General features: G+C 46.0%; 1 protein-coding gene across 1 annotated transcript in view; it reads right to left on the reverse strand.

Moving 5' to 3' along the window:
* The window catches only part of PAPPA (pregnancy-associated plasma protein A, pappalysin 1), a 403,905-nt gene that overhangs the window by 123,925 nt on the left and 255,874 nt on the right, over positions 1–24,106 (reverse strand). Inside the window, exons 11-13 of the mRNA XM_015407600.1 lie at positions 10,194–10,298; positions 8,993–9,137; positions 7,476–7,689 (exon numbers count right to left, since the gene is read on the reverse strand). Coding sequence (XP_015263086.1) covers positions 7,476–7,689; positions 8,993–9,137; positions 10,194–10,298 — 464 coding nt within the window. The remainder of the gene's footprint in view (positions 1–7,475; positions 7,690–8,992; positions 9,138–10,193; positions 10,299–24,106) is intronic.

Consider the following 24,106-nt stretch of genomic DNA (forward strand, 5'->3'; position numbering starts at 1 on the left):
GGAGGGGGGAAAATGGTTTCTAAGATGTATAAAATTTTGCTGAAATGGTATACGGAAGATGAAACTGTAAAAGAGCAAATGATAAAATGGGCAATTAACATGAATAAGGAAGTGACAATAGATTCGTGGGAATATTTGTGGAAAAATTCTATTAAGATATCGACGTGTACCAATGTAAGAGAGAACTGTTATAAAATGATGTATAGATGGTACATGACACCTAAGAAAATAGCAAATATGAACCAGAATATGTCTAGTAAATGTTGGAAATGTAAGAAACATGAGGGCTCATTTTACCATATGTGGTGGACTTGTGATAAAGCTGTAGACTTCTGGACTAAAGTTCATGGAGAAATGCAAAAAATACTAAAATTTTCCTTTTAAAAAAAAAGCACCTGAGATTCTGCTTTTAGGACTTAAAATGGAAGAACTAAATGTGAAGAAAAAGACTATTCTGGTATTTAATGACAACTGCGAGAATGGTTTATGCACAATGCTGGAAACAAGAGAAAATACCAGAAATAGAAGACTGGATACAAAAAGTTCTGTTCATGGCAGAAATGGATAAAATAACAAGAAAATTAAACAACAAAGAAGTTCAAGAATTTTTTGAAGAATGGGATGACTTCAAGATTTATCTAGAAAAAAACTGGGACGTAAAAAGAAACTTACTTTGTTTAGATCAATACTAAGTATAAGATTGTTATCTTGGAATGTATAAGATTTTCGGACCACAGGGGAAATGCATTGCGGGAAGCCACTGGAGGGGAGGGAGGGAGAAGGGAAACTGAATATAAGAGATTGTTTTTGAATATGTGAAATATATTAAGAAAATAAAAGTTTCTTGACCTAAAAAAAACCAAAACAGCAAAAGTACTTGGATCATAATGTAACCCCCAGGTTTGAAAGGAATTACTTTGCAATAACAAAAGGGTATCAGGAGTGCAATGGGAACCAATGGATGGATGATATATGGCAGCTCCTCATGTGAGGCTTAAAAGGTCTTTGAACTGAGATGCACAGAACCATTCTTTTAAGGACACATCAACACCTGGTATGTACTCCATTCCTTCCGGCAGACCTGACTCAGCTCTGTTACTAAGACAGTTGTACAAGAAGACCAAGCACTCAGATATCTGCAATGTGACTCACATGGGAGGGGAGACAAGCAAACACAGAAGGGCCTTTGGGTTAAATCAGCTGCCCTGCCCCCTCACCATACTCTTCAATAGGTAAAGGAGGCCAAATCTTACCCCCAAATGGTAGTATTCTAAAAACAGAAGCTGGGGGTGATCAGAAAAGTTGAGGCCTTCCAGGCCGGGGCAGACCTCAATGGTACAGCACATACTTTTCAAGCAGGGGCCCCAGGTACAATTCTTGCGTCCCAGCTATCAGGTTAGCAGGTGCTGAGATAAATTAATGATCTCAGTCAGTGTAAGACAGCTTCATATGTTTATAGGGCATCACAGAGAGTATGCTGGCAAATTCCAAAACTGCATCAATACCTCTGCCCACTCAGGACCCAGGGCTGCGAGGTTGCCTACCATAGTGGGCAACCTCTCACCCCCAAGCTCTAACCCCTACTCTTCCTCCATGGAACAGGTAAATAGGAAAATAGGACCAGGACATCAGTACTCACTCCATGACTTCACTTTTGGTTAAATGGCCAGAAGTGACACTGCTGTGTCCTCAATGCTCTAGGAATTTCCCAAATCTATATGGGAATTCCTAGACTACTGCAGATACAGGCTGCAATCACACGCGCCAGAAGATCTAACATAGCCGTGAATGCCCGATGGATCGAAAGGGCACGATCAGACAGCAACATCTGGAGAAAATTCCAGCACTAAACTGGATGCGATGGGCCATGGATAGACCTTCCCCTGCCTGATCGTGCAAGCACGCTTCCGAGCTGTTGGGAAGGTCTGATCAGGCCATCCCAGCTCGGTGCCCTTCCCCCACCCCTCTTTGCAGTATGTGCATCATCGCATACCCTTGGTGCGGAGGTGTGATTCCTCGTTTATGTGCATGGGAAACAAACAGCAAAAAAGACTTACCCGCAGTTGTGTCTGATCACACAGTGATGGGCTGTGCCTGCAGCAACTAAGGGCTTTGTGATCTCGCAGCCACGGGTCAAATTCCTCTGGAATTTCCCTCTGCTTCCCCTCCACTTTAACTGGTGTGTGTGACTGCAACTGCAGTGATGTCACTTCCAGTTGCTCAACTGGAAGTGACGTTATGGTGTCCATGATGCTCCTCCTTCGCAGACTCTGCCTACAAAAATCTCCCAGAGACTGCAGGTGGAGGGCTTGGAACCTCTACCAGGAATAGGGTTGCCAGGTCCCCTGGGGGGGGGGGAAACCCCCGCTCGATGGGTCTGTTACCCGCTATCCTGGCCTGGGCCACCAGGGAAACCCCACCCCCAAAGTGCCGGGATCGCGGAGACGTGCCTGGCGTGATGTCATCGTGTCGGGCACGTTGCGGGGGGACACTCTTATCATTTGAGGGAAACTTCTATGCACACAAACACAAAACCTTTATTGGCATGAAAGCACAAAACATCATGGAAATACAGGAAAATACTAAGATGCATCAGTCACTTACACTTGGCTATTCAATGAAAACTCTATGATTTTCCCTCCAATGATAGCGGTCCCGCCCCCAACATGCCTGACGCAATGATGTCACCTCCAGGTGATGTCATTGCGGCACGTACACAAAGGAGCTCCCAGAGAGGGCCAGGACTCCCCCTGCTAAAGCTACAGTAGGACTTGGAAACCCTCACCAGGAACTCCCATCTTATCTGGGCAAATACAGATCTCCTCATCACCAATCAGTGTAGTTATTAGAAGACATTCAAAAGTGATTAAATCACATCCTCTTAAAATATCCTGGGGTGGGGTTTTTTTGGCAATTAGTTCATGAAACAGTCATTAAGTCCAGAAACGATGCAGACAATCTTGCTTCTTCTCCTGAAATCAATTTGCCCTTCCCCTTGCGCACAACCCCAAATGTGAAATAGCGCCTCTGCGTCCAGCACCCTAGTTTAAAAAAACAACCACCACAAGTTTTATGAGGCCTCTAAATGTAAGAAAGCAAAATTCAGTCTTGCCAGATGAGATCTGCAGGCCAAGGAGACGGGAAGGATGAGCAGAGGAAAAGCTGGAGGTGGTATGAGTGAGGGAGAGACAGACCAATTGAAGATCCGAGTCATCAGGGACAGCCTGACTGGGAAACTACTCAAGATGGCTTGGCAGGAACTGCAAAGTTTTGGCCCTGGAATCTGTACATTTATTGCAGATTTATAGCCAGCCCCGTGCCTAAGACACAGTGAAGGTGATATTTCCTCATTTCATTAAATCTTCACAACAGACTGAGAGATAAGAGATAAGAGGATTCAGTGGTTGGCTGTGAAGAAATAAAGGTGTTTGTTTTCACCAATGGATACCAACATTAATGGAGAAAGTCAGCCTGAAGCTAGCTCTTGTATCTGTTTCCATACACAGGCATTTAACTTCCAGCAAGTGTTATTAAGTTCCCAGTGTGCCTGGGTACCCTCATACTGCACAGGTAGGTGGTCAGCTCACCATGGCCAAGGGGGCCAACGCAGGCAGTCTTCTCTTACTTTCACCTTGTACTGAAGTGTTTGTGAGAGCTAGCCAGCCTCAAAGTGACTGACTGGACCTGGAAAGGCAAGAGACCACCCACCCCTGTGGCTCAAGTGAGAGGCCTGGAAGAGATGGTCTGTGTCCTCAGAACCCCTACTCATAAATGCAGCGGCCCTTTGGGACAAACTACCCCAGGACACATGAACTGTTGGTCACTGTTGGTTTAACTAACCTGTTTGATAAGTTTGTTTGTAACAGAGTGTTCAGTGTGATCAGTTAAACCTTTTGATCAACTAAAATGGTACATTAATTAGGAAGCAGAGGTTTGTTTTTTTAAAACTTGATTATTTTCATACAAGAACTACTAAAGACAATGATAGCAGGCACCATTTTAGAAATAATTCCTGTTCTTCCCCTCAACCACATAAAGGAGGAAATGCTTCTCCATGCCATTTAAGAAGAGACATTTTCTCTTCTGTTTCACATAGAGGAGGGAATACTTTCCCCATATTTCCCCATATTGTATCTTTAAAATGTATTCTTCTCTCACATACAGGAAGGAATGATTTATTATTATTTTTTAAAAAATTCTAAGGTCCTTTGACCTAACAAAGAGACATAGGTTTTCAATGCCTCCTGCAGAAGTTAGGAAACCTCCTGCCACCAATCCTCCCCCCCCCCCCCCCCCCCGTAAAAGGGGGAGAAAGGCAGCACTGCACTTGGCACTACATCACTTCTGGGGAAAACCTGGAAGTGACATCACATTGTTCTAGGAAACTCCAGAAATTCTATGATTTTACCAATGACTTTCCAGTGATTCCTTGAGCAACACAACATCACTTCTAGTTATTTGTGGAAGTTATGCCATGGTACATGTGACCAGTGGCCCCCAGATCCCCAAGCTCCCAACTTAGAGAGACAATATATAAATAGTTCCAATAAATATTTCAGACAATTATGTCAGCATTAAACTATTAAGGCTGCGGTCACACGCAGCATTAGCCACGCAAGAGATACGGAAGAGAGGCGGAGTTTCCGGGCGCGATCTCACCAGCACATCTGGGGAGCGTAGCGCTTCCGTGGCACAACGGAGGCTTCCTCCCAAACACGCGCAGCAAAAAACTAGTACCTCAGAGGTACTAGTTTCCGGAAACTGCGGGGCAAGGGCGGGCGTCTGATCACGTTTCCGGTGGCATCCGGCGCCCGCCCATGTCCCCTTGCGAAGGAGGTTTTTTTTCCCCCAAGTCTCCGTGGTTGCGCACACGCACCCAACCGAGCATGCGCATTCGTAGTGTACACAAAAAAAGAACACCAGTTCGCCGCGCCGCGCGCTTCTTCATTGCGCGCAGGCGTGTGTTGTGATCGACGCCTCTCCGTAACCACAGAAGCTTCACGGTACCTCCACAGAACCTCCACAGGAGGTTTGATCGCTTTACTGCGTGTTAGTTTGCCCCGGGGCAAACAGCCACGCTTCCCCCCCGCAGTTTCCTGCTCGTGTGACCGGGGCCTTTGTTCCTTTATTACCAGGAACCTGGATTTTTTTCTGTATAATCTTACAGTGAAAAGGAGAGCTATCAACAACTACACCCAGGGGGATACAAATATAAATAGAGAAAAGTTTGCATTGGATTGTGGCCTGAATATTTCTCCCTTCCTCAAACTGCTGGAAATCTCCTTTTAGATCAAGAAGACAAAGATGTGTATCTATAACACAAGAAAAGAAATCAATGCAGACAGTGTGTTCTGACCTAGATACAAGGCATCTGATCACTCCACTGAAACAAGATGAGTAAACTCAGAGGCCTAAGAAATGTGAGATCAAGTTTCAAATGAGAGGTCCAGTTTGTGGACGTCTGGCCAAGTCCCATTGCAGAAGATGGATGGAGACAGAGGGAGACCCACTGGAATGAAGGCTGCGGGGTGGTGTCTGAGAACACTGCAGTGGGTTTGAGAAGAGGAAAGCAGGGATCCAGATTACTCCCCCCTCCCCTTTCCTTTCAAGTTCATAAAGTCGAATATGATGGCAGCCTCCCTCTAGCCCAGGAAGCTTTGTGCTACAATAAATCTGCTTGTCTTTCAGAAGCCATAAGACTCCTTTATGGTTTTTACCGCAATAGACCTATAGGGGTATCCCACAAATATGACTACAGTTGTTGGATGGAACAGGTTATGACTCAGGTACAGAATGTGCTTTTACATGCAGAAGGTACCTGGTCTCTCCATCTAAAAACCTCTCACCCACCATGTCTTGGGAAAGTCCTTTCTCTGCCTGAGTCTCTGGAAAGGCACTGCTGGTCAGACTGGACAATACTGAGGTAGATAGATCCAGGTGGGCAGCCGTGTTGGTCTGAAGCAGTAGTACAAAATCAGAGTCCAGTGGCACTAAAACCAACAAAGGTTTATTCAAGGTATGAGCTCTAAAAAAGTGTGCCTTGCACATGAAAGGTCATACCTTGAATAAACCTTTGTTGGTCCTAAAGGTGCCACTCGACTCTAATTTTGTAATACTGAGGTAGGTGGGTCAATGGGCTATGTGAGTATAAGGCAGTTATGGGTGTTCACATATGGAAGAAGAAGAGATTGGATTTATACCCCACCCTTCACTACCCAAAGGAGTCTCAGAGCGGCTTACAAACTCCTCTCCCATCCCCTCCCCACAACAGACACCCTGTGAGGTAGGTGGGGCTGAGAGACCTCTGATCGAAACTGCTCTTTTTCAAGAACCGCTGTTCCAGAATTATGGCTTGCCCAAGATCATCCAGCCAGGTGCAAGTGGAGGAGTGGGGAATCAAACCCGGTTCTCCCAGATTAGAGTCCGAACACTTAACCACTACACCAAACTGGCTCTGGAGCTGGATGGGCCCCCTCAGGCTAGGATAATACGGGATATATTGAGGCAATATGTGTGTGTGTGTGTGTGTGTGTATAGTTGCCAACTCTAGGCTGAGAAATTCCTGGAGATGTGGGTATATATCCCATGGATGGTTTGGGGAGGGGAGAGACCTCAGCAGGGTATAATGCCATGTAGTCCACCCTCCAAAGCATTTTCTTCATAGGAGCTAATCTTTACTGTCTGAAGATCAGTTATAAATCCAAGAGATCGCCAGGCCACACTTGGAAGCTGGCTACCCTAGCTATATAACAGTTCAGTTCCCTCTGTGTGTGTAATTGAGGCAGAATGCGGGGTTTGCCATTAAAGGCATAGATCTAAATTCCCACTGAGCCCTAAAGCGGGCACTCATTCATAGTCTCTTTCTTTCTCATTTCTAATCTTTCTTTTTACAAGATTGAGGGGGTGTGTGTCTATGTCCCCCTCCCATTTTATTTTCCCAACACCCTTGTGAAAGAGGTGAGGCCCAAGGCCACCCAGTGGCCTTTATGGATATCTGAGGTCACTCCAAATCTAGCCTTGTGTTCTGTCGGCTTCACCATGCTGCCTCTTTCACGGGATTGCCGTGAAAATAAATTAGAACCGAAAAGCACTTTGTCTGGAGCTGAGGAGTGTGATAGAAATGATAAAGATCTTTTTCACACAGTGGGAGTGTGCACTCTTGGGCAGCCTGTTTAATTCCATTATTGGGGCAATGCGGATTCAACCTGGGCAGTGAAAGCATCAAGAAGACAAAAGAGGTGGAAATAATCTACTGACATTTTCCCACGTGGGTTAAATGCCCCATCCTTTCCTATTCAATGAGAACTCCCCAGCCTCTACTGACAATGCCAAAGGTCATCCGCCCTTTCTCCTTTCACCCTTGATCAGACCTTCTGAAGCTGGAAGGCTATGGGTGGTAAAGAGCCAGGAGGCTGGGAGAGAAGGGAGGGAAAGAGGAGGAGGAGGAAGGAGAGAGGAGAGGCCGGCTGGCTCACCTCTGCTCAGCTGGGCTGTAGGTCTGTCCACTCTGGCAGCTGCTGACGGTGATGGGGTCAAAGTTGTGGAAGGAGCGCAGGGCCACCCCGGAGATGGCCACAAATGGAGAGCCGAAGGTGATAAGGATCGCCTGGGTGTGGTAGAAATGCTGGCTGAGGTCATGGATGACAGGAATTATCAAGGGGTTTTTCCTGCAGCTCAAACCGTGGACCCCTGTCAGAGGGAGGACAAGAATGGAAAGGGGGAGGGGAGAGAGTAAAGTGTCAGTGTTTAACATAGCCATTCCCCTTCTTTTCAGCAGTAAAATCCCTCAGCTGCTTTGCAAAAAAAAAAAATAATGATGGCATTACAAACATCAATAAAAAGACTGATGAATGAAACAGCAGGAAAAGGTGTCCATCTTGGAACAGACCCACAAACACACTGATGCCCCAGCCTGGTGTTTCAAACAGAAACCGAGAATGGATCTACAAGTAAACCTCCCAACCTGCTGTTTCCCACACACTCCATACTTACACAACACAGACTGCAGTTGCCAGCCTCTAGGTGGGGCCTGGAGATCTCTCAGAATCACAACTGATCTCCGGACTACAGAGATTAATTCTTCTGGAGAAAAGGCTGCATTGGCGGGTGGACTTTATCGTCTCACATCCCCTCTCCAAACCCCGCCATCCTAAATCTCCAGGAATTTCCCAACCTGGAGATGGCAACCCTAGCTCACACAGATTTGCTGCAGCTTTGTGTATGCAACCTTTAAATTCACATTAAGGACATAGTCTTGATTGTGATTCCCCCCCCCCCTTCAAAAACTCACCAAGTCCTTACTTGGCATCTTCCAGGAATGCTGTAAAAGTTTTGTGTTTGGGTCTACTTTCAGCGATCTGACATCTGTGCAGGTCATGGTTTGGGACTCAAACATTGGGGAAGTGGGGGATTATTAACTTTCCTCTGATCAAAAATGTCCCTCAGCTACTTTAAGCACCAATCAAGGTACCCCCCCCCCCCCCCCCCCGCCCCAGATCTCCAAGAGGAACATTTTCAACCAGGGAAACAGTGTAGAGGGGTCATTAAAGCTCTCCTTCCCTAATGCTGTGGTTCCAGGCCATATCATTTCTATCTGCTCTTTAGGCCCAAATGGCACATCTGGGCTTGCAGCAGTGTTCCCTCTAAGCTGAGTTAGTGTGAGCTAGCTCACAGTTTTTTAGCCTCCAGCTCACACACTTTTGTACTAGCTCAGAAAGAATGGCTCCAGAGTAAACTAATTTATGCAGTAGCCAAATTGCTCACTCACAACTTTAATGCCAGTAGCTCACAAAGTAGAATTTTTGCTCATAAGACTCCACAGCTTAGAGGGAACATTGGCTTGCAGTCACAAAAGTCCAACATTACACACATCATTGGGCCTTTTACTTGATAAGAGTGACAAGTTTTACCTGTTCGGTAGACATTTACTTGGACAAAGACTGCAAAGCAAGAAGAAAAGGGCGCAGCACAGAATCAGGCAGAAAGTTCTCACCAAGGTCATGACTTTGTTCTTTTGTGTCAAGCAGTTGCACAGAGATGGTCTCCTGCTTCTGATCATGATAATCAGTGGGATTCAAGCCGTCTGTAACTAAGTGAATGATCACAGCTGCAGCTACCATTGGCTGTGAAAAGAGAGCCTGGGAAAAGGAGGGAGGATAACCCATGGGGTTAGGTGCAGAGTTGCATGTGTTTCAACTGTTTTTATTCATTTGAAAGAGTCCCTGTCTCCTCCCTGTTCTTGACAAATCACCATCCCAATTTCCCCCTCCCCCTGTGAGGATGTTAGTGTGGCTTGCTAGAGGCATCCCTTTTCAAGGTTCCATTCCCTTTCTTGACAAGTCCAGTCTCTCAGTGGTGTTAGATAAATATTGTCTCTAAGTGCATAAATATTGTCTCTAAGTGCACATGCACTTAAATGGACCCAAGCCCATATTGCACATATTGGCTTGGATCCAGTGACGTGCAAGCAGAAACATAAGCGGACTTGGTGCACTTCTGCTTGTGCAACATCTTGTGCAACATCTTTGCTCCCTATAGGGCACAGAAAACAGAAAAACGGGTGCAGATACAGAAGTACAGATTTCTAAGAATTACTCAAAGCAATGGTTTGATAAGGATTGCCAAAAAGGAGCTTAGAGCTGTTTATCAGGCATATAAGACTGCCACAGGAACAAATATTCAGAGCACCTCCCACCATCTATTATATCTAAAGAAGTGCTGTAACAAAATCAATGGCAACAAAAAAGCAACCGGATATAATGGAGTTATGGAATCAAATAATTCAGTCAACCAAAGATTAAAAAAAAATCTGTGCTTTTTTGGAATCTGATATCCAGACACTCTTATAAGGATATTCCACTTATAGACTCTTTAATTTTGCCAGATAAATTGGAAGGTTATTTTCAGAAACTATATGCAGAGGCTCAGCATCCATCTTATCTCCAAAAGCCAGAGGATTTGCCACACTTGTCACCTGTTATTGTAAAGAAAATCAAGTTCCTCACTGGCCAACTCAAGAGAGGCAAACCTCCTGGCATAGATAATATCCCACCAGAATTATTAAAGGAGAACATCAACTGGTGGGCCTCCACTGTGGCCTCCCTTTTCACCTATATGAACTGGTGCAGTGTGCCTTCAGTGTGGCTTGCAGACCCTTGGGGTAATTGCAGAGCCACCAGCCCCGGACACCTTACCTTGAGCCAGTAAATGGTCTGGGTGTGGTTGGCAGTGCATGGATACCACGCATATTGAGACATCCCTTCACTGAGATCCTCACTGAAGTCCTTGGTTAGACACGCCTGAATGAGAGAGAGGGGCTATCAGTGTTGGTTCCAAGTGTGCACAGGAAAAGGTTACTGTAGGTAAATGCACAATTTGTGCCCCACCCAGCAAAACACAATCCACTAGCCTTAAATTGTGACTTCCACGAAGTCTGACAGATTCTCACAGCACTGCCAAGCAGAAATAAGCAAATTTTGTCTGTTTCTTTTCGTATTTGTTTTCTTTTTATATTTGCTTACATTTGGATTTTCTTTGTCTGCTGGTTTCTGCCGGTTTTGTAGATTTGCCTGCATTGTCAACTGTGCTGTTTGAATCCCCCAATCAGATTTTCAGTTTTGCTTCTTTCTTATGTTTTTTTGACGTTTTCTGTTTCCTCAGACTAAATTCAGTCCCGTAATTATAACACTGATGTATCGCTGTTTTATCAGAAGATTTTTGGTTTGAGGAAACGGTGTGCATATTTGAAGCTGCCTTACATTGAATCAGTCCGTCTAACTCAGTACTCTGACTGCCCATGGTTCTCCAAAGCCACAATCAGAAGAAAGTCTTCCCAGATCATTTCAGCTGAAGATGCTGGACACTGAATGTGAGACCTGAATACAAAAGCACATGTTCTACCACAGAGCCACAGCCTCTCTAAGAACCTGCCCTTTCGTGTTGGTCTGCATAGATCAGTGTTGCCTACTCTTGGCTGAACTGAACTGCCTTCATTAGAACTGTCTACTCCATCTGGTGGTGGCTCTCATCAGGAAATGGTCTATAACAATATCTGTGCTACCTGAGATGCTAGGCTTTCTTCCTGGGACCTTCTACATGCCAAGCATGCACGCAACACCACTGAGCCACAGTGCAACACATTTACAGAATACAAACACACCTGTGAAACCCGCTGCAAAAAGGGGGCAAGCAAAACCAATGCAAAAAATATAAATGAATATCAAAAGAAAGAGAGCTGGGAACGTTTGCTCATCCCAGCTATTGAGTAGAGTACACGGGCATTCTTAAACAAAATATCTAATCTGTAACACTAGTGGGGGGGAGATGGAAGATAAATCAATACCGAAACCTAATCTATGTTGTATTTTCATTGTGTGGAAAAGAAGCATGAATGTTCCCACATTCACCCACCCTACAACTAGGGTTGCCAGCTGGGTTGCCAGTTCTGGGTTGGGAAATACCTGGTGATTGGAGGGGGGCAAGGCTGAGAAGGGTGGGGTTTGGGGAGGGGAGGGGTTTCAGTGGAGTAAAATGCCACAGAGTCTGCCTTCCAAAGTGGCCGTTTTCTTCAGAGGAACTGATCTCTCTTGTCTGGATCAACTGTAATCCCAGGAGATCTCCAGCTACCACCCGGAGATTGGCAACCCCAGTTGCCAGACCCCCTGGTAGAGGTGGGGGTTCCTCATCACCAAGGCCTATCCCCTAGCCACCCATCAGCTGGCTGGGGGGGACATACCTGGAGAAAGAGAAAGGGCCAGGCCTCCTTGCTGGTATCAAACAGGAAGTGACATCATCACAGCAACAACATCTGGTATTTGGGCAAAAACTCTATAGCAGAAGCCAGTTTTACCATAGAGTTTTTGCCCAAATACCAGAGCGTCACCTGGATGTCACTGGTGTGATGATGTCACTTTCTATGTGATACCAGCAACAAGGCCTGTGCCTTTTCTCTTTCTCCAGGTAAGCCCCCCCCCCCCAATCCCCTGATGGTTGCCAGAAGGGACCTGGCAATCCTACCTACAACACTTGGGGGAATCCAAACACTGCCCTTGGTAAATCACTCCCATGATTTTATCTCTGGGTACTTCTTGTCTCTAGTGTGCACGTAGGCAAATACAAGGACATGAACACTAAGAACACTATACAAGGACATGAACACTATTGCATAGCCTGCTATGCTCCATAGTACAACTGCTAAAGTTTATTTAAATACTGGAAGATAACAATGTATGTACGTGTGCGTATGTATTTTTCTCAATATATCTTGAACAAAGAGAACAAAGACCAATGTTGCTTTGAAATCAGTGCAAGTCAAAATAAATGAAAACACCTGGTCAGGTCCTGAACCTCCCTATAGAAGGCCCCACACTTTGAGAATCAATTATCCTGCAGAACCTTGCTCAGACTTAAAAGCAGTAGTGGTTAATGTGCCATAAATCAGGTTCCACGTAGGAAAGCAATGCCAGGTGACTCTGACCTGCTAATGAAGTGGCACATATATACATACACAGAGAGCCATGACATGGTTTTGCCTCTGATTAACCAAGAGGTGCAAACTGGAAGTGTTATGTTGGAAAAACAGATTGTAGGCCCACCTCTGGGCCACCCTAGCACTGGGAGGGCAGAATGTAGGCCTATGTAGAGAATAACCAAGATCAGAGCCCCAGTGTTACTGCTCAGGTATGCTACTCAGCTTAAAATTGCTAATACGGTTTGACTGCTGCCCTTGTAGGCTTCACAAAAGGAAATCCAGCAGCAGCTGCTATAACCAGTTTTGCCACTTCTATATTTGAGTGTAATGCCTTGACTTCTCTTATGGCAAAAGTGGCTAATAGAGAGGCTGGGGTGGGGTTTCTTCAAGGCCTGGGTGGCAGGGGGAAGGGATTCCACAGCCCTTCAAGTCGGAAAAGTTCCCCTGCATTCACCAGCAGAAGTCAAAGCAATGCTAGGAGTGCTTCGAATATTTGGGAACAGAGCGACCGGATTGGCCAAAAGTGAGGTAATGATTTCTCTAATTTGAATCCCCCAAAGGCTTAGTGCGAAGGAATCTACGGGCAAAACATAAATCAATTTTAATGGGCTGGAAGAAGTTTTTCAGTTTTGTTTAAAAAAAAAAAAAAGGAAAAAGAAAACCCTAACTGGGACCAAACTTCATTGAAGCTTGCCAGTGGATAGTGTTACATTTTACAACAGTGCAAGCCTTTACATAAACTATCTTTGGCATTTGAAATCCATTCCAGCAATCCGACATGTATCATTTTGCCATTCTCTTTTTCTTGCATTTTCAGCAGCCTGTCTCTTGTTGTGGAGAAAAGGGTGATCCCCCCCCTTAAAAACATTTTAATACCTATCCAGTTAGGAGATTTATCTTACCAGCATCTGCAATTTATATGGCCATGGAACACTCTGGCTCAAAAGGGGAACCCTGCTTACTTTCCCCAGCCCTCAGTGTGTGCCTCACACACTCCTGAACTTGCTCGGCCCCTAACTACACAGAGAGGGCCGGGAGGACTGGGGGTTTGGCACCATTCACGTGTCACTTAATGGATGAGTGAGAACCGATATTAAAAGCTGACCCAAACCTCCACTAAAAAACTTGAGCCAAACCCAAAACAAACCACTGTGAGGCTCAGCAAAGCTCTGATAATTCAAAATATTCTATGTTTCCATTTCGGGCGTTTTGTGAACCTCAGCACTTTCCAGGTTCCGTCTGCAACCAGAACCAGAAATCTGAAAAATCACACGAGGATGTGCGCTGCTAAAGCCCTTCCCAAAAGCTCTCCTTTGCAGACACAGAAAGAGTAATCGAACCTTGACCATGCAGGATCCCCAAAACACTCTTCCCATAGGGCTACGTTGAGCTGATTTGTTGGTTTTACACATCACTCCAAAAGCTTTGGGTCAATTAATAATAATGATAATACTTTGCATCTGTATAGCACTTCAGTATTCATGGCATTTCACATATATGCTGTTGCTGTAGTCCTTGAAACAGTCCTGCAGAGGTAGGGCAGTATTATTTTTCCTATATGAGTCAGGGGTAGGGTTCCCAGCTCCAGATTGGAAAATACTTGGAGATTTCAGGAGTGGAGCTGGAGGAGAGTGCAGTTTGGGGAGAGACTTCAATGGGGTATAATGCCATAGAGTCCACCCTCAAAAACAGCCATTTTCTCCAGGTGAACTGATCTCTGTCGCCTGGACATCAGTTGTAATAGTGGGAGATCTCCAGCCACCACCTGGAGGCTGGCAACCAAAGCCAGGGTGAAACTAAGACTAAGAAAGAATGCCTTGCCTTGGGTCACTTAGTGAGTCTGTAGCAAAGACAAGATGTGAGCCAGGGATATTCTGGTTAGTAGCTCAGCCTCTTAATTAACATTAATTAGCTTGTGTTACAGCATCTGCTGGAGCTATCAATTAATTGAACAATATTTTAGTTGCAAAAATTGCAGGCACCAAAAACCACAAGAGGCAGTGCCTCTTTCAGAAGAAGCTTTCTTCCACTGCATTTGCACTGAATGGAACACCTAAGCCAGCTGGATCTGAGTCCAGTAGCACCTAGAGACCAACAAGATTTTCAGGGTATAAGCTTTCAGAGAGTCAAAGCTCCCTTGGTCAGATATGAGTTAGAATGGAGATCTCTCAGTACTTATATCCCCGTCAGAAGATGGGAGGGGTGTTGCAAAGAAGAAACCCAGGATGCAAAGATACAGTGCATACTGTAATCAGCTTGATCAGTGCAAAGTGGAAATGCTTGGGGACAGACAATTAGCATCTGTAGCATAAGAATCCTATGTCCCAATTCAGCTCTGGGGGGTCCATTGTTCTGAACCTGTGAATGAACTCAAGTTCAGCCATTCACCCACAACAGTTCTTTTGATTGCACCTTGGCTCCGTCCAATGGCAGCTTCCTTAAGCAGCTGTGGAGCAAACTGTGGAGAAGTGGGAAAAGATCTCAGCTGAAGCTCTTAGCATGGAGTTTTTGTGGTAAAGCCTAGTTTCTACAGAAATCCATAGCGAAACTCCCACAGATTCTAGTGGAGCTGGATTGTACCTTTGGACTGTGCACCCTGGCTGCTGCTGCTGGTTCATCTGAACTGGCCATGTGGCAATCAGCTCAGACTCTGAATCACTTGCAAGTGTCAGGCCAGCAGACTTAGCAAACTCAGTGCCGGCATAACCCTCCATTTGGAAGCATCCTATTTAGGGCTGGTTTGATAGCCCTGATTTAAAATCTTGGAATTTTGTAAAGGTGTACTTCTTTTTGTATGACTGGTCTAAGGACTGTAGAAATAAACTAAACTAAACTTGATAGCTCTGCATTTTCAACAAGAGCTTAATGTAGAAATAGGGCTGCCAGGTTCCACCGGGGGCGGCAGAGGGTTGCCAACTCACTGGCCTGGATTTGGCCGGTGGGGGGAACCCTGACCCCAAACTGCCTGGATGGGGCTGACGTGCCCATCATGATGATGTCACCCAGTGTGATGATGTCAGTTCCGGGTGACATCATCATGAAACTTCCGGACACGGAGCTTCTCCCCCACCACACTAAACAACAGGTAGGAGGGACCTGGCAACCCTATGTAGAAGTGGATAATGGTCCGCTCCATTTTTTCACTTAAGTCTTCATAGGCCTGCAGAGATTTTGGGAAACATGGAAACTGGGAAACTTTCCCCAGAGCCAACCCTCTTCTGGAATCCATCCTTACCAACTTCAGGTTTTGGTGTGTTTTTTTAAACTCCCAACATTTATTTTGGAATGCCCAAGCCTTTCTATTTTTCCTCTCCCTAAGGTTACCGACTCCACCTTGTAAAATTCTTGGAGATGTGGGAATGGAGGCAGTGTCTAGGGTTGCCAACCTCCATGTAGGACCTGTAATTCCCCAGAAATTCCAGCTCATCTCCAGACTACAAAGATTAGTTTCCCTGGAGAAAATGACAGTTTTGGGGAGTGGACTCAATGGGATCACATTCCTGAACTCCACCTTCCCCAGGCTCTACCCTAAAGTTAACAGCTCTGAGTTAGAAAATACCTGGAGATTTAGGGGGTGGAGCCTGGGGAGTGGAGGGTTTGCGAAGGGGAGGGTGGCCCACAAGCAACTGGTATGCATGGAAATGTAAGGTACTCCCCTTTCTATACTATCCCTTGGGGGAAAAACTAATTTACATTTATTGGGGCTTTTGTGGGTTTCCCAGTAAAACAATTGCTTTCGCTGCTAGGAACCAATTGCTTTTCTTTGTATTTTGAGTAAAAAACAATATTGTTATTGGGTTTGTCTGTGTCCTTTATAAAGTTTATATCTCCGGTACCCAGCATTACATTTTATAGCACACATTGCCCAGCCCGACAAAGTGACATTCATGTTAGATCCAGCCCTCGTAACAAATGAGTTTGACACCTCTGCTCTAGGGGATCTATAGTTTGCAGATCAGTTGTAATTTCAGGGGAACTCCAGATCCCAGCTGGAGGTTGGTAACTCTATATCCAATTGTCTCATGCATGTGGTGGCATTCTAGCCCAGGAAAGCTGTGTGTGTGTGTGTGTGTGTGTGTGTATGCATGTAATATCTGAGGAAATCTGTTTCAGTGTATCTGTAGGAGTGTGCATCTACACATGCTAAGTCTCTCAGTTCTTGCTCATACCTAAAATTGAACTCTGCTGGCCTTGAAGGTGCCACTGGACTTGAAACTTCATTCTCACATCTGTTTGTTAACTCTTGTATTTGTATGATAATTTACTGCCATTCACAGATCGCCCAGTTACTTATGCATCTTGATTCTAACTAACCCTTCTTGGCAACTAATCACCTCCCTCTTCCTATATGTAATGGCTGAGGAAATTCCATTTCACTGTATCTGAAGAAGTGTACTTGTACACAAAAGCTTATACCTTGAATAAGACTTTGTTGCTCTTAAAGGTGCCACTGGACTCAAAGTTTGTTCTGCTGCTTCAGACCAACATGGCTACCCACTTGAAACAGTCTATATCATTCACTTTAGAGGGAGGGAAAACAGTGCAGCAATATTTATTTATATTTATTTATTTATTTTATTTATACTTTCAATTTGTACCCCGCTCACCCCCGAAGGGCTCTGAGCAGCTTACACGGTGCATGGTGCAGAGACCTATGCAGAAACCCTAACTATGGCCACAGTACGTCTGGGGTGGGGGGAGCCCTACCAGGTACCCTCCCGGCTCCGATCGTTCGTTTATCCGGCGAGTGGGCGACTTCTTCCAGTTTTCTCCGGTGCGTCTTCCGCGGCCTCTGCTGTTCTTTCGGCTCTCTGGCAACTCCTCTCGGGGGCTGTTGGTTATGGGCCCTGGTGCACAGCCGCGGTGGGCGTCACAACGTCCTTGCGGCTCCGGACGTCCTCCTGCTAGCCACGTCATCAGCTGCCGAGCCAACTGCCTCCTTGGGATGTCGCTGCCTCTCTTCATCTCCTCCGTGCTGACTGCTGCCATGTCGCCGCCGCTTCTTGATTCCTTGCTCAGCTGGAGCCCGATGGCATCTCAATCTCCATCCCTTCTTTTTGTCTGCACAGAGTGCATATATTTTATCTTAGCTCTTTAAAACCCACTGGGAGGAACGAGACATAGGACTGGTGTGTGACTGGCTTGCCCAAGCTTTGTCTGAATTCTAAGCATGCCCCTTGGTGCCCATCTGGATCATTAGCTGACTCAGAATCCCAGCTTTCAATTGCAAACAAGGTCAGTCTGTAGCCCTTGCAAATACAACAGATACAAGGCAAAAAGTACAGGCCCCATCATTTAGTAAGTAACAAGCCTGCTCCTGCCTCCCATTGTTCTGGCCTGTGAGTCACAGCTATGATTGACATTCTTGCTATGTCTCTCCCAGACCAGCTTTGCTGTTGTTCCAGAAATCCTGGCACCAGCAGAATGGACAGGTCAAAGGATGCTTCCTGGGATTCTTTCCCAATCTTTTGAGACAGTTGCCAGGAGCCTGACACAAAGCAATTGGCACACAATGCAGTTGCTCGATGGGTGTCATTAGTAGACTCCATACATCATACCCAACGATACAAACCAGGCTGTCCAGATCCAGAGACTGGCATGCGACAAACCTTCATGAGAGCTATGCAGCTGGTGGTCTGCATCGAGGGCCATCCCTTGGCTGCCAGTCTCAACTCAGCCTACTGGGAGGTATAGCACCATGAGGACCAGCCTTCCCAACGGCCCTGTATTTCTCTCAAAGCTCCCTGCAGCCCTGCTACCAGGATGCTGGAGTCGAGGAGTTTGCCCTCTGATCCAAAAGAAGAAAGGCGTCCGTTTCCTGGCATCTCTGTGTCCAAACCTCTCCCTGGAAAGCTGGTTTCAATTAGAAGAATCTAACATTGTCTCTGCCTTCGAGTGGGTTCTAATCCAGTTTGTCTTCCTTCCACCCACACACTGTGTGCACAAGGGGGAGAGTGCAGGAGACAGAGTGAACAAGGGCAGAGGGAGACACAGTTTATGTTCCCAGCCCCCAGGGAATGCCATGAGGTTTCCCTTTGACTCACTTTCCCTGGCGTCTGCCAATCCATAAGGCAACATGTTCCTTAACAAGCTGCCACTCTGGGCTTTATTCCTGTAGCCTTCAAGGCCTCAGGAATGCAGGGGGGTGGGGAGGAAAGCGATTTAGCAGACATGCATACTCCAACTCCCCACCCCCCAGGGCCAATCCACATGCAATGTTCTTTTGTTTGTAAAAGACTGTGCAGATCTGAATGTTGCTGTAGAATGCTGAGTATCTACTACCCTTGCAGGAAATAAGAACTAAGATTCTCTTGCCTGCTCCTGTTTGCTTTCGTGACAAATCTAAGCATGTTTTGCATTCTGACATGACTCCTCTCCACCATCACCACAGATCTACGTCTCCTATTAAAAATGCAGAATTGCTCTCCACACACAGCCGCAAGCATCCAAGAGGAGAACAAAATAATTGAGGAAGCAAGCAATATGTTGGAAATTGGTCTCCAGAATGGGAAGTCTGGTATAGCACATCAAGACAAGGCTGGTTTATGCTGAATCAGACCCTAGGTCCATCAAGGTCAGCATTGCCTACTCAGACTGGTAGTAGCTCTCTAAAGTTTTACATAGACAACTCTGACACCATCTCCTGCCTGATCCTTTCAACTGCAGATGCTGGGGATTGAACCGTCTCCATCCCAAGCAGATGCGCTACTACTGAGCCACGGCCCCTCCCCTAACCCAGTTTGTCAGACTATATTAGACAAAGGCTGCTCCTGGAACAGAAGGAAGAGGAACTGAAAAGAAAATCGCTTCTTCAGAATTTTTACTTAGAACTCTGGTTGGAAGGGGTTATTTAACACCCTGTCATCCTCTTATAATAACTTCTGAGTCTACCATACTCCTGTATTAATTCACTGCTGTCCTCTCCATGATAAAAATACAAGTTGTTGTTGTTCAGTCGCACAGTCGAGTCCGACTATTCACGACCCCATGGTACAAGTACTAACTGCAAGAAGGGATGAGAGGGTTCCACTCCCTCCTGTTCTTCTATTATCCTGTCAGTTCACTCCCCCTGAAATTAAGTAGAGGAGTTTCTAAAAATGTCCTTGTAGTTTGTATCTCTTCTCCCCATCCTATACATTAAACACTGCCTATGTGCATATAAACACACAAATCCTAATGTGATTCATAAGCATCATCAGAGTTTCAGAAGCATCCTAGAGAACAGACCTGTTGTTTTCTCTTCCTCTCTCTAGCTATGCACCAAATATTCAGGGTAGGGTTGCCAGTTCCATGCTGGGAAATTTCTGAAGTTTTGGGTGAGGATTCTGGGAAAGGCAGGGTTTGCAGAGCAGAAGGACCTCAGTGGGGTGTAATACCATTCAGCACACTTCCAAATATGCCATTTTCTCCAGGGGAACTTATCTCTGTCATCTGGATATCAGTTGTTATTCCTGAGATCTCTGGGCCCTACCTGGAGGTTGGCAACCCTAGTTCAAGGGCTATAACAGTTTGCACAAGTACAGTCTACAGAGGAGAAGGTATTTGACTCTGCCCATCAGTTCCGATCAGGTAGGTGGCAATCAGAGACACAGCCTTTTCTATGGCGATACCTTACCTGTGGCACATACTCCCCATGGCATTTTGCCTGGCACCAGACTTATTTATTTATTTATTTAAACTATTTATTAGCTTCTTTTCTCCCAATGGAGCATACGGCAGCTTGTAATATTAATAAAACACATTAAAACGTTAAGAAAGAATTAAAATCACAATTTAGGACTGCTTTAATTAATTGCAATGCCAAATAAGTCTTCAGCTGCCTCCTAAAGATCACAACTGAGAAGGCCAGCTGCACCTCCCTGGGGAGAGTGTTCCCTAATCAAGGCCCTCTCTCATGTACCCCCCAAGCAAGCATCTTTGATTGATGGGGCAGTCAGAAGGGCCTCTCCTTGCGATGTAAATTCCCACGCAAGACCATATGGGAGAGGACAGTCCTTCCAATACTCTGGTCCCAGGCCATGTAGGGCTCTAAAGGTCAGAATCAACACCTTGAATTGGGCTTGGGAGCAGACTGGTAACCAGTATGATTGCTATAATATTGGGGTCACATGCTCCCGATAGCTGGTCCTGATCAGCAGAACACTCACAATGCTCTGCACTACCTGCAGCTTCTGAACACTCTTCAAGGGTAGCCTCAAGTACAGCACATTGCAATAGTGCAGTCTAGATGTAACCAAGACACATCACTGTGGCTATATCTGACTGACCCAGGAATGGATGCAGCTGATGCACCAGCTGAAGCTGGGCAAAAGCATTCTGGATGACCATAGCCATTTGGTTTTCTAAGGTGACTGCTGTGTTGAGTGGCACTCCCAAGCTGTGAACCTGGCTTTTCAAGGGAAGTATAACCCCCATCCAAGACAGGAGAGATCTTAAGTCCTTGGCCTGCCTTTCTATGAACCCAGAGAACATCTGTTTTGTCAGGATTACATTTCAACTTGTTCACCCTCATCCAGCTCATTACCGACTCCAAGCACTGGTTTAGAACATCAACTGCATCGTCAGAATTAGATGGAAAAGAAAGGTAGAGCTGGGTTTCATCCACATATTGGTAACACAGCAGCCCAAACCTCCCGATGACCTATCCCAGTGGCTTCATGTAGACATTAAATAGGAAGAGGGATAAGATTGAACCCTGTGAAACCCCACAGGTCAATGGCCAAGGGGCAGAGCTGGAATCCCCCAGCACCTCCTTCACACCACCCCCAGACAGGACTCAAACCACCATAATATGGTGCCCCTGAGCCCCAGTGCCAAGAGGCAGCTAATTGGGGTACTCTGGTCAACAGAATCAAAGGCAGCTGAGAGATCTAGTGGAAATAGCAGGATCACATTCTCCCTGTCTATTTCTTGGTAGAGGTCATAAACCAAGGTGACCAAAGCAGTCTCTGTTCCAAACCCCGGCCTACAGCATGACTGAAATGGGTCCAGAAAATCTGCCACTTCCAAAAGTCCCTGGAGCTGAGGAGCAACCACCCGTTCAAGCACTTTGCCCAAAAATGGAAGACTGGAGACTGGCCATAAGTTCTTCAACATAGTAGGACTTAGGGAGGGTTTTTCCACTGGTTTAATCACTGCCTCCTTGAGCAGGGGTGGCACAATATCCACCCTCAAAGAAGCATTTACCACTCCCCTTACCCACTTGGCCTGTCCCCTTCTGGTAGCTTTTATTAACCAGGAAGGGCAAGGGTTGAGAACAAAGGCAGCAGGTCTCACCTCTCCAAGGAACTTGTCCACATCCCCCGGCTCCACAAGCCAAAAAGTATCCATATACATGGGAAAAGAAGGTGCCAAAACTACATCATCTGAACATGCATCCATGCCAGCATCTAACCCAGAGTGGAACTGGGTGATTATGTCTGCAAAGTAAGCTGCAAATGGATCACAGTGGGTCCTCATGTGGTCAGAATCCAGTTCCCTGGGGCTATGATGTAAAACCCCTGAAACACACGAAGCAGCTCAGTTGGATGATTCCTTTCAGACACAATGGGGGCAGAGAAATATTGCCTTTTGGCCATCATCACTGCCACAAAACATGCTGTAATATCAGCTGTATGCTGTGTTTGATCAGTTTCACTCTGAGGTTTCTGCCAGCGGTGCTCGAGCCACTGCCCCTCTTTTTAAATAATTGTTAGTCCCCCAGTAAACCAGGGAGACTCCTTGGCTCTGTCTGGGGAGAGGGATGCTTGTGTCAAAAGCCTGGACTGTCATGCCTGCCCCTGCTGATGACCCTGATGAGGCACCTGCCAGCCAGGAGCATGTGGAATTACAGGCTCCTGAGGACAGTACTTGCAGCAGAGACTTATAGGCAAAGATTGGCTCCTGTAGCAGAAAGCTCCCTAAGTGATGAGGAGGATAGAGCCTCACAGGAAACACCTGCACAGGATCAGGCTTTGCTGCAGCACAGAGACTCCTCGCCTGATTCGCCACCAGCTGTGACCAGGCTCCGAAATCAACGGAGACAGGAGCTAAGAGATAGACGCCGGGATGCACGCATGCGTGCAAGACAATCTCTTAGCCCTGAGTATTGACTGAACCATGACCTCCCTCCCTGCCAGCTAACGAGATAATTAGCCAGCACTGTATATCATCACGGCTGTTGCTGGAAGGAATTTGTGCTGGCAAACGTCGTTTGTCAGGACCTGACTCCATGTATCTCTGCTCCAGAACTCTTGTCGTCTTGATCCTCGGCTTCGTTGACCCTGCTCTCGTCTCTGACTCCTCTGGCATCGTTTGGATTTATGGACATTGAACTCTGGTATGTCTGACCCTGGCTTTGGATTCTGATTTAAACCTGTTTGAACTTTGCTGCTTGTCTTACTTGGCTTGACTTCGGACTGCTCTTGGACTTTGCTTGCTTGCATCACGCCCCCAGGCCCTGCCGTGACATGGACCCTCTTCCTATTCCAGAGAATGGTCAGGGCCTTGACAAAATCATCAGCAGCCAAGGTGGGAAAATCCCCAAGCACTGATAGGAAACTATTGGGATCCATCAGGCACCTTGATAGATGGGTGGGATCATGACAGATCACCAGGACCTCACCTCCCCATCCCCCAGCCTAGCCTGTTGCTGTACAGAGAAATCTGGAGGACACAGCTAGGTCAGATTTACTCTATCTTCCTCCTCCAACCAGGTCTGCATAATACATGCCAGATCAGCCTGTCTGTCCAGGATTAAATCCTGAGTGGCCACAGTTTTTCCATTTACTGACCCGGCATTCAGCGGCAGGAGCCACTGCTTGCTTAAGCGTTTGCTACCAGGCATTCTGTTGATTTGAGGGGCTAAGGGTCTCATGCCCTCATTTTGTAATTGCTCCTCTCAGCTTAGGCACTATCTTAGTATAGTTTCATTTCAGTAAATTTTAGACATGGTTCAATTTTGCTGTCGTCTTAACTGAAAGCTTTTAGTGATGTTCATTTTATTGCCACTGACCTGCTTTACTGCTGTTTTGTGGTCTATGCTGCTTTTAACTACTTTGTTTTAAGAATGTTGTCAGCTTCCTTGAATAGTTTTTAATGGAGAGCACGGCAGATACATATTTCTAATACATAAATGAACACACAAATGACTTGATATGAGGGCTATGAGGTGGATCCAGCCAGATTTTCCCCAGCCAATCTCATCTAATTCCCTTCCTTTCCACATTCCACATGGCTTTTGTCCATATAACTCCCATGATTTTCAGTATAGCCTTTTTGGAGGTCAAGGGGGGGCCCTCCTCCCTTTTTCAAAAGTGGGAAAGCTGGTTGGATTCAACCCAATGAACAGGGAGCCATGTCCAACTATGCATTGCATGACCAATGTACCTCATATATGCATAATACATGCTGTAGTCACTCGGCTCTAGGCTCTGTTTTAAAAAGCTGTGAAAGGCACGGTCTCTACCAGCATGACATAAGAGTCAGTGATTGGCTACAGTCAACATTGCCAAGTCTGGCTTCGAAAACTGGAAAATTCCTGGCGATTTAAGGGTGTAGCTTGGGCAGATTGGTGTTTGGGGAGGGATCTCAGCAAGGATGCGATGCCTCTCTATCACTTTCATTTATCCTAGATCATACAGTCTACCCTCCCAAACA

The sequence above is a fragment of the Gekko japonicus genome, unplaced genomic scaffold (assembly GCF_001447785.1).
Source record: "Gekko japonicus isolate JY-2015 unplaced genomic scaffold, Gekko_japonicus_V1.1 scaffold1257, whole genome shotgun sequence".
Classification (NCBI taxonomy): domain Eukaryota; kingdom Metazoa; phylum Chordata; class Lepidosauria; order Squamata; family Gekkonidae; genus Gekko; species Gekko japonicus.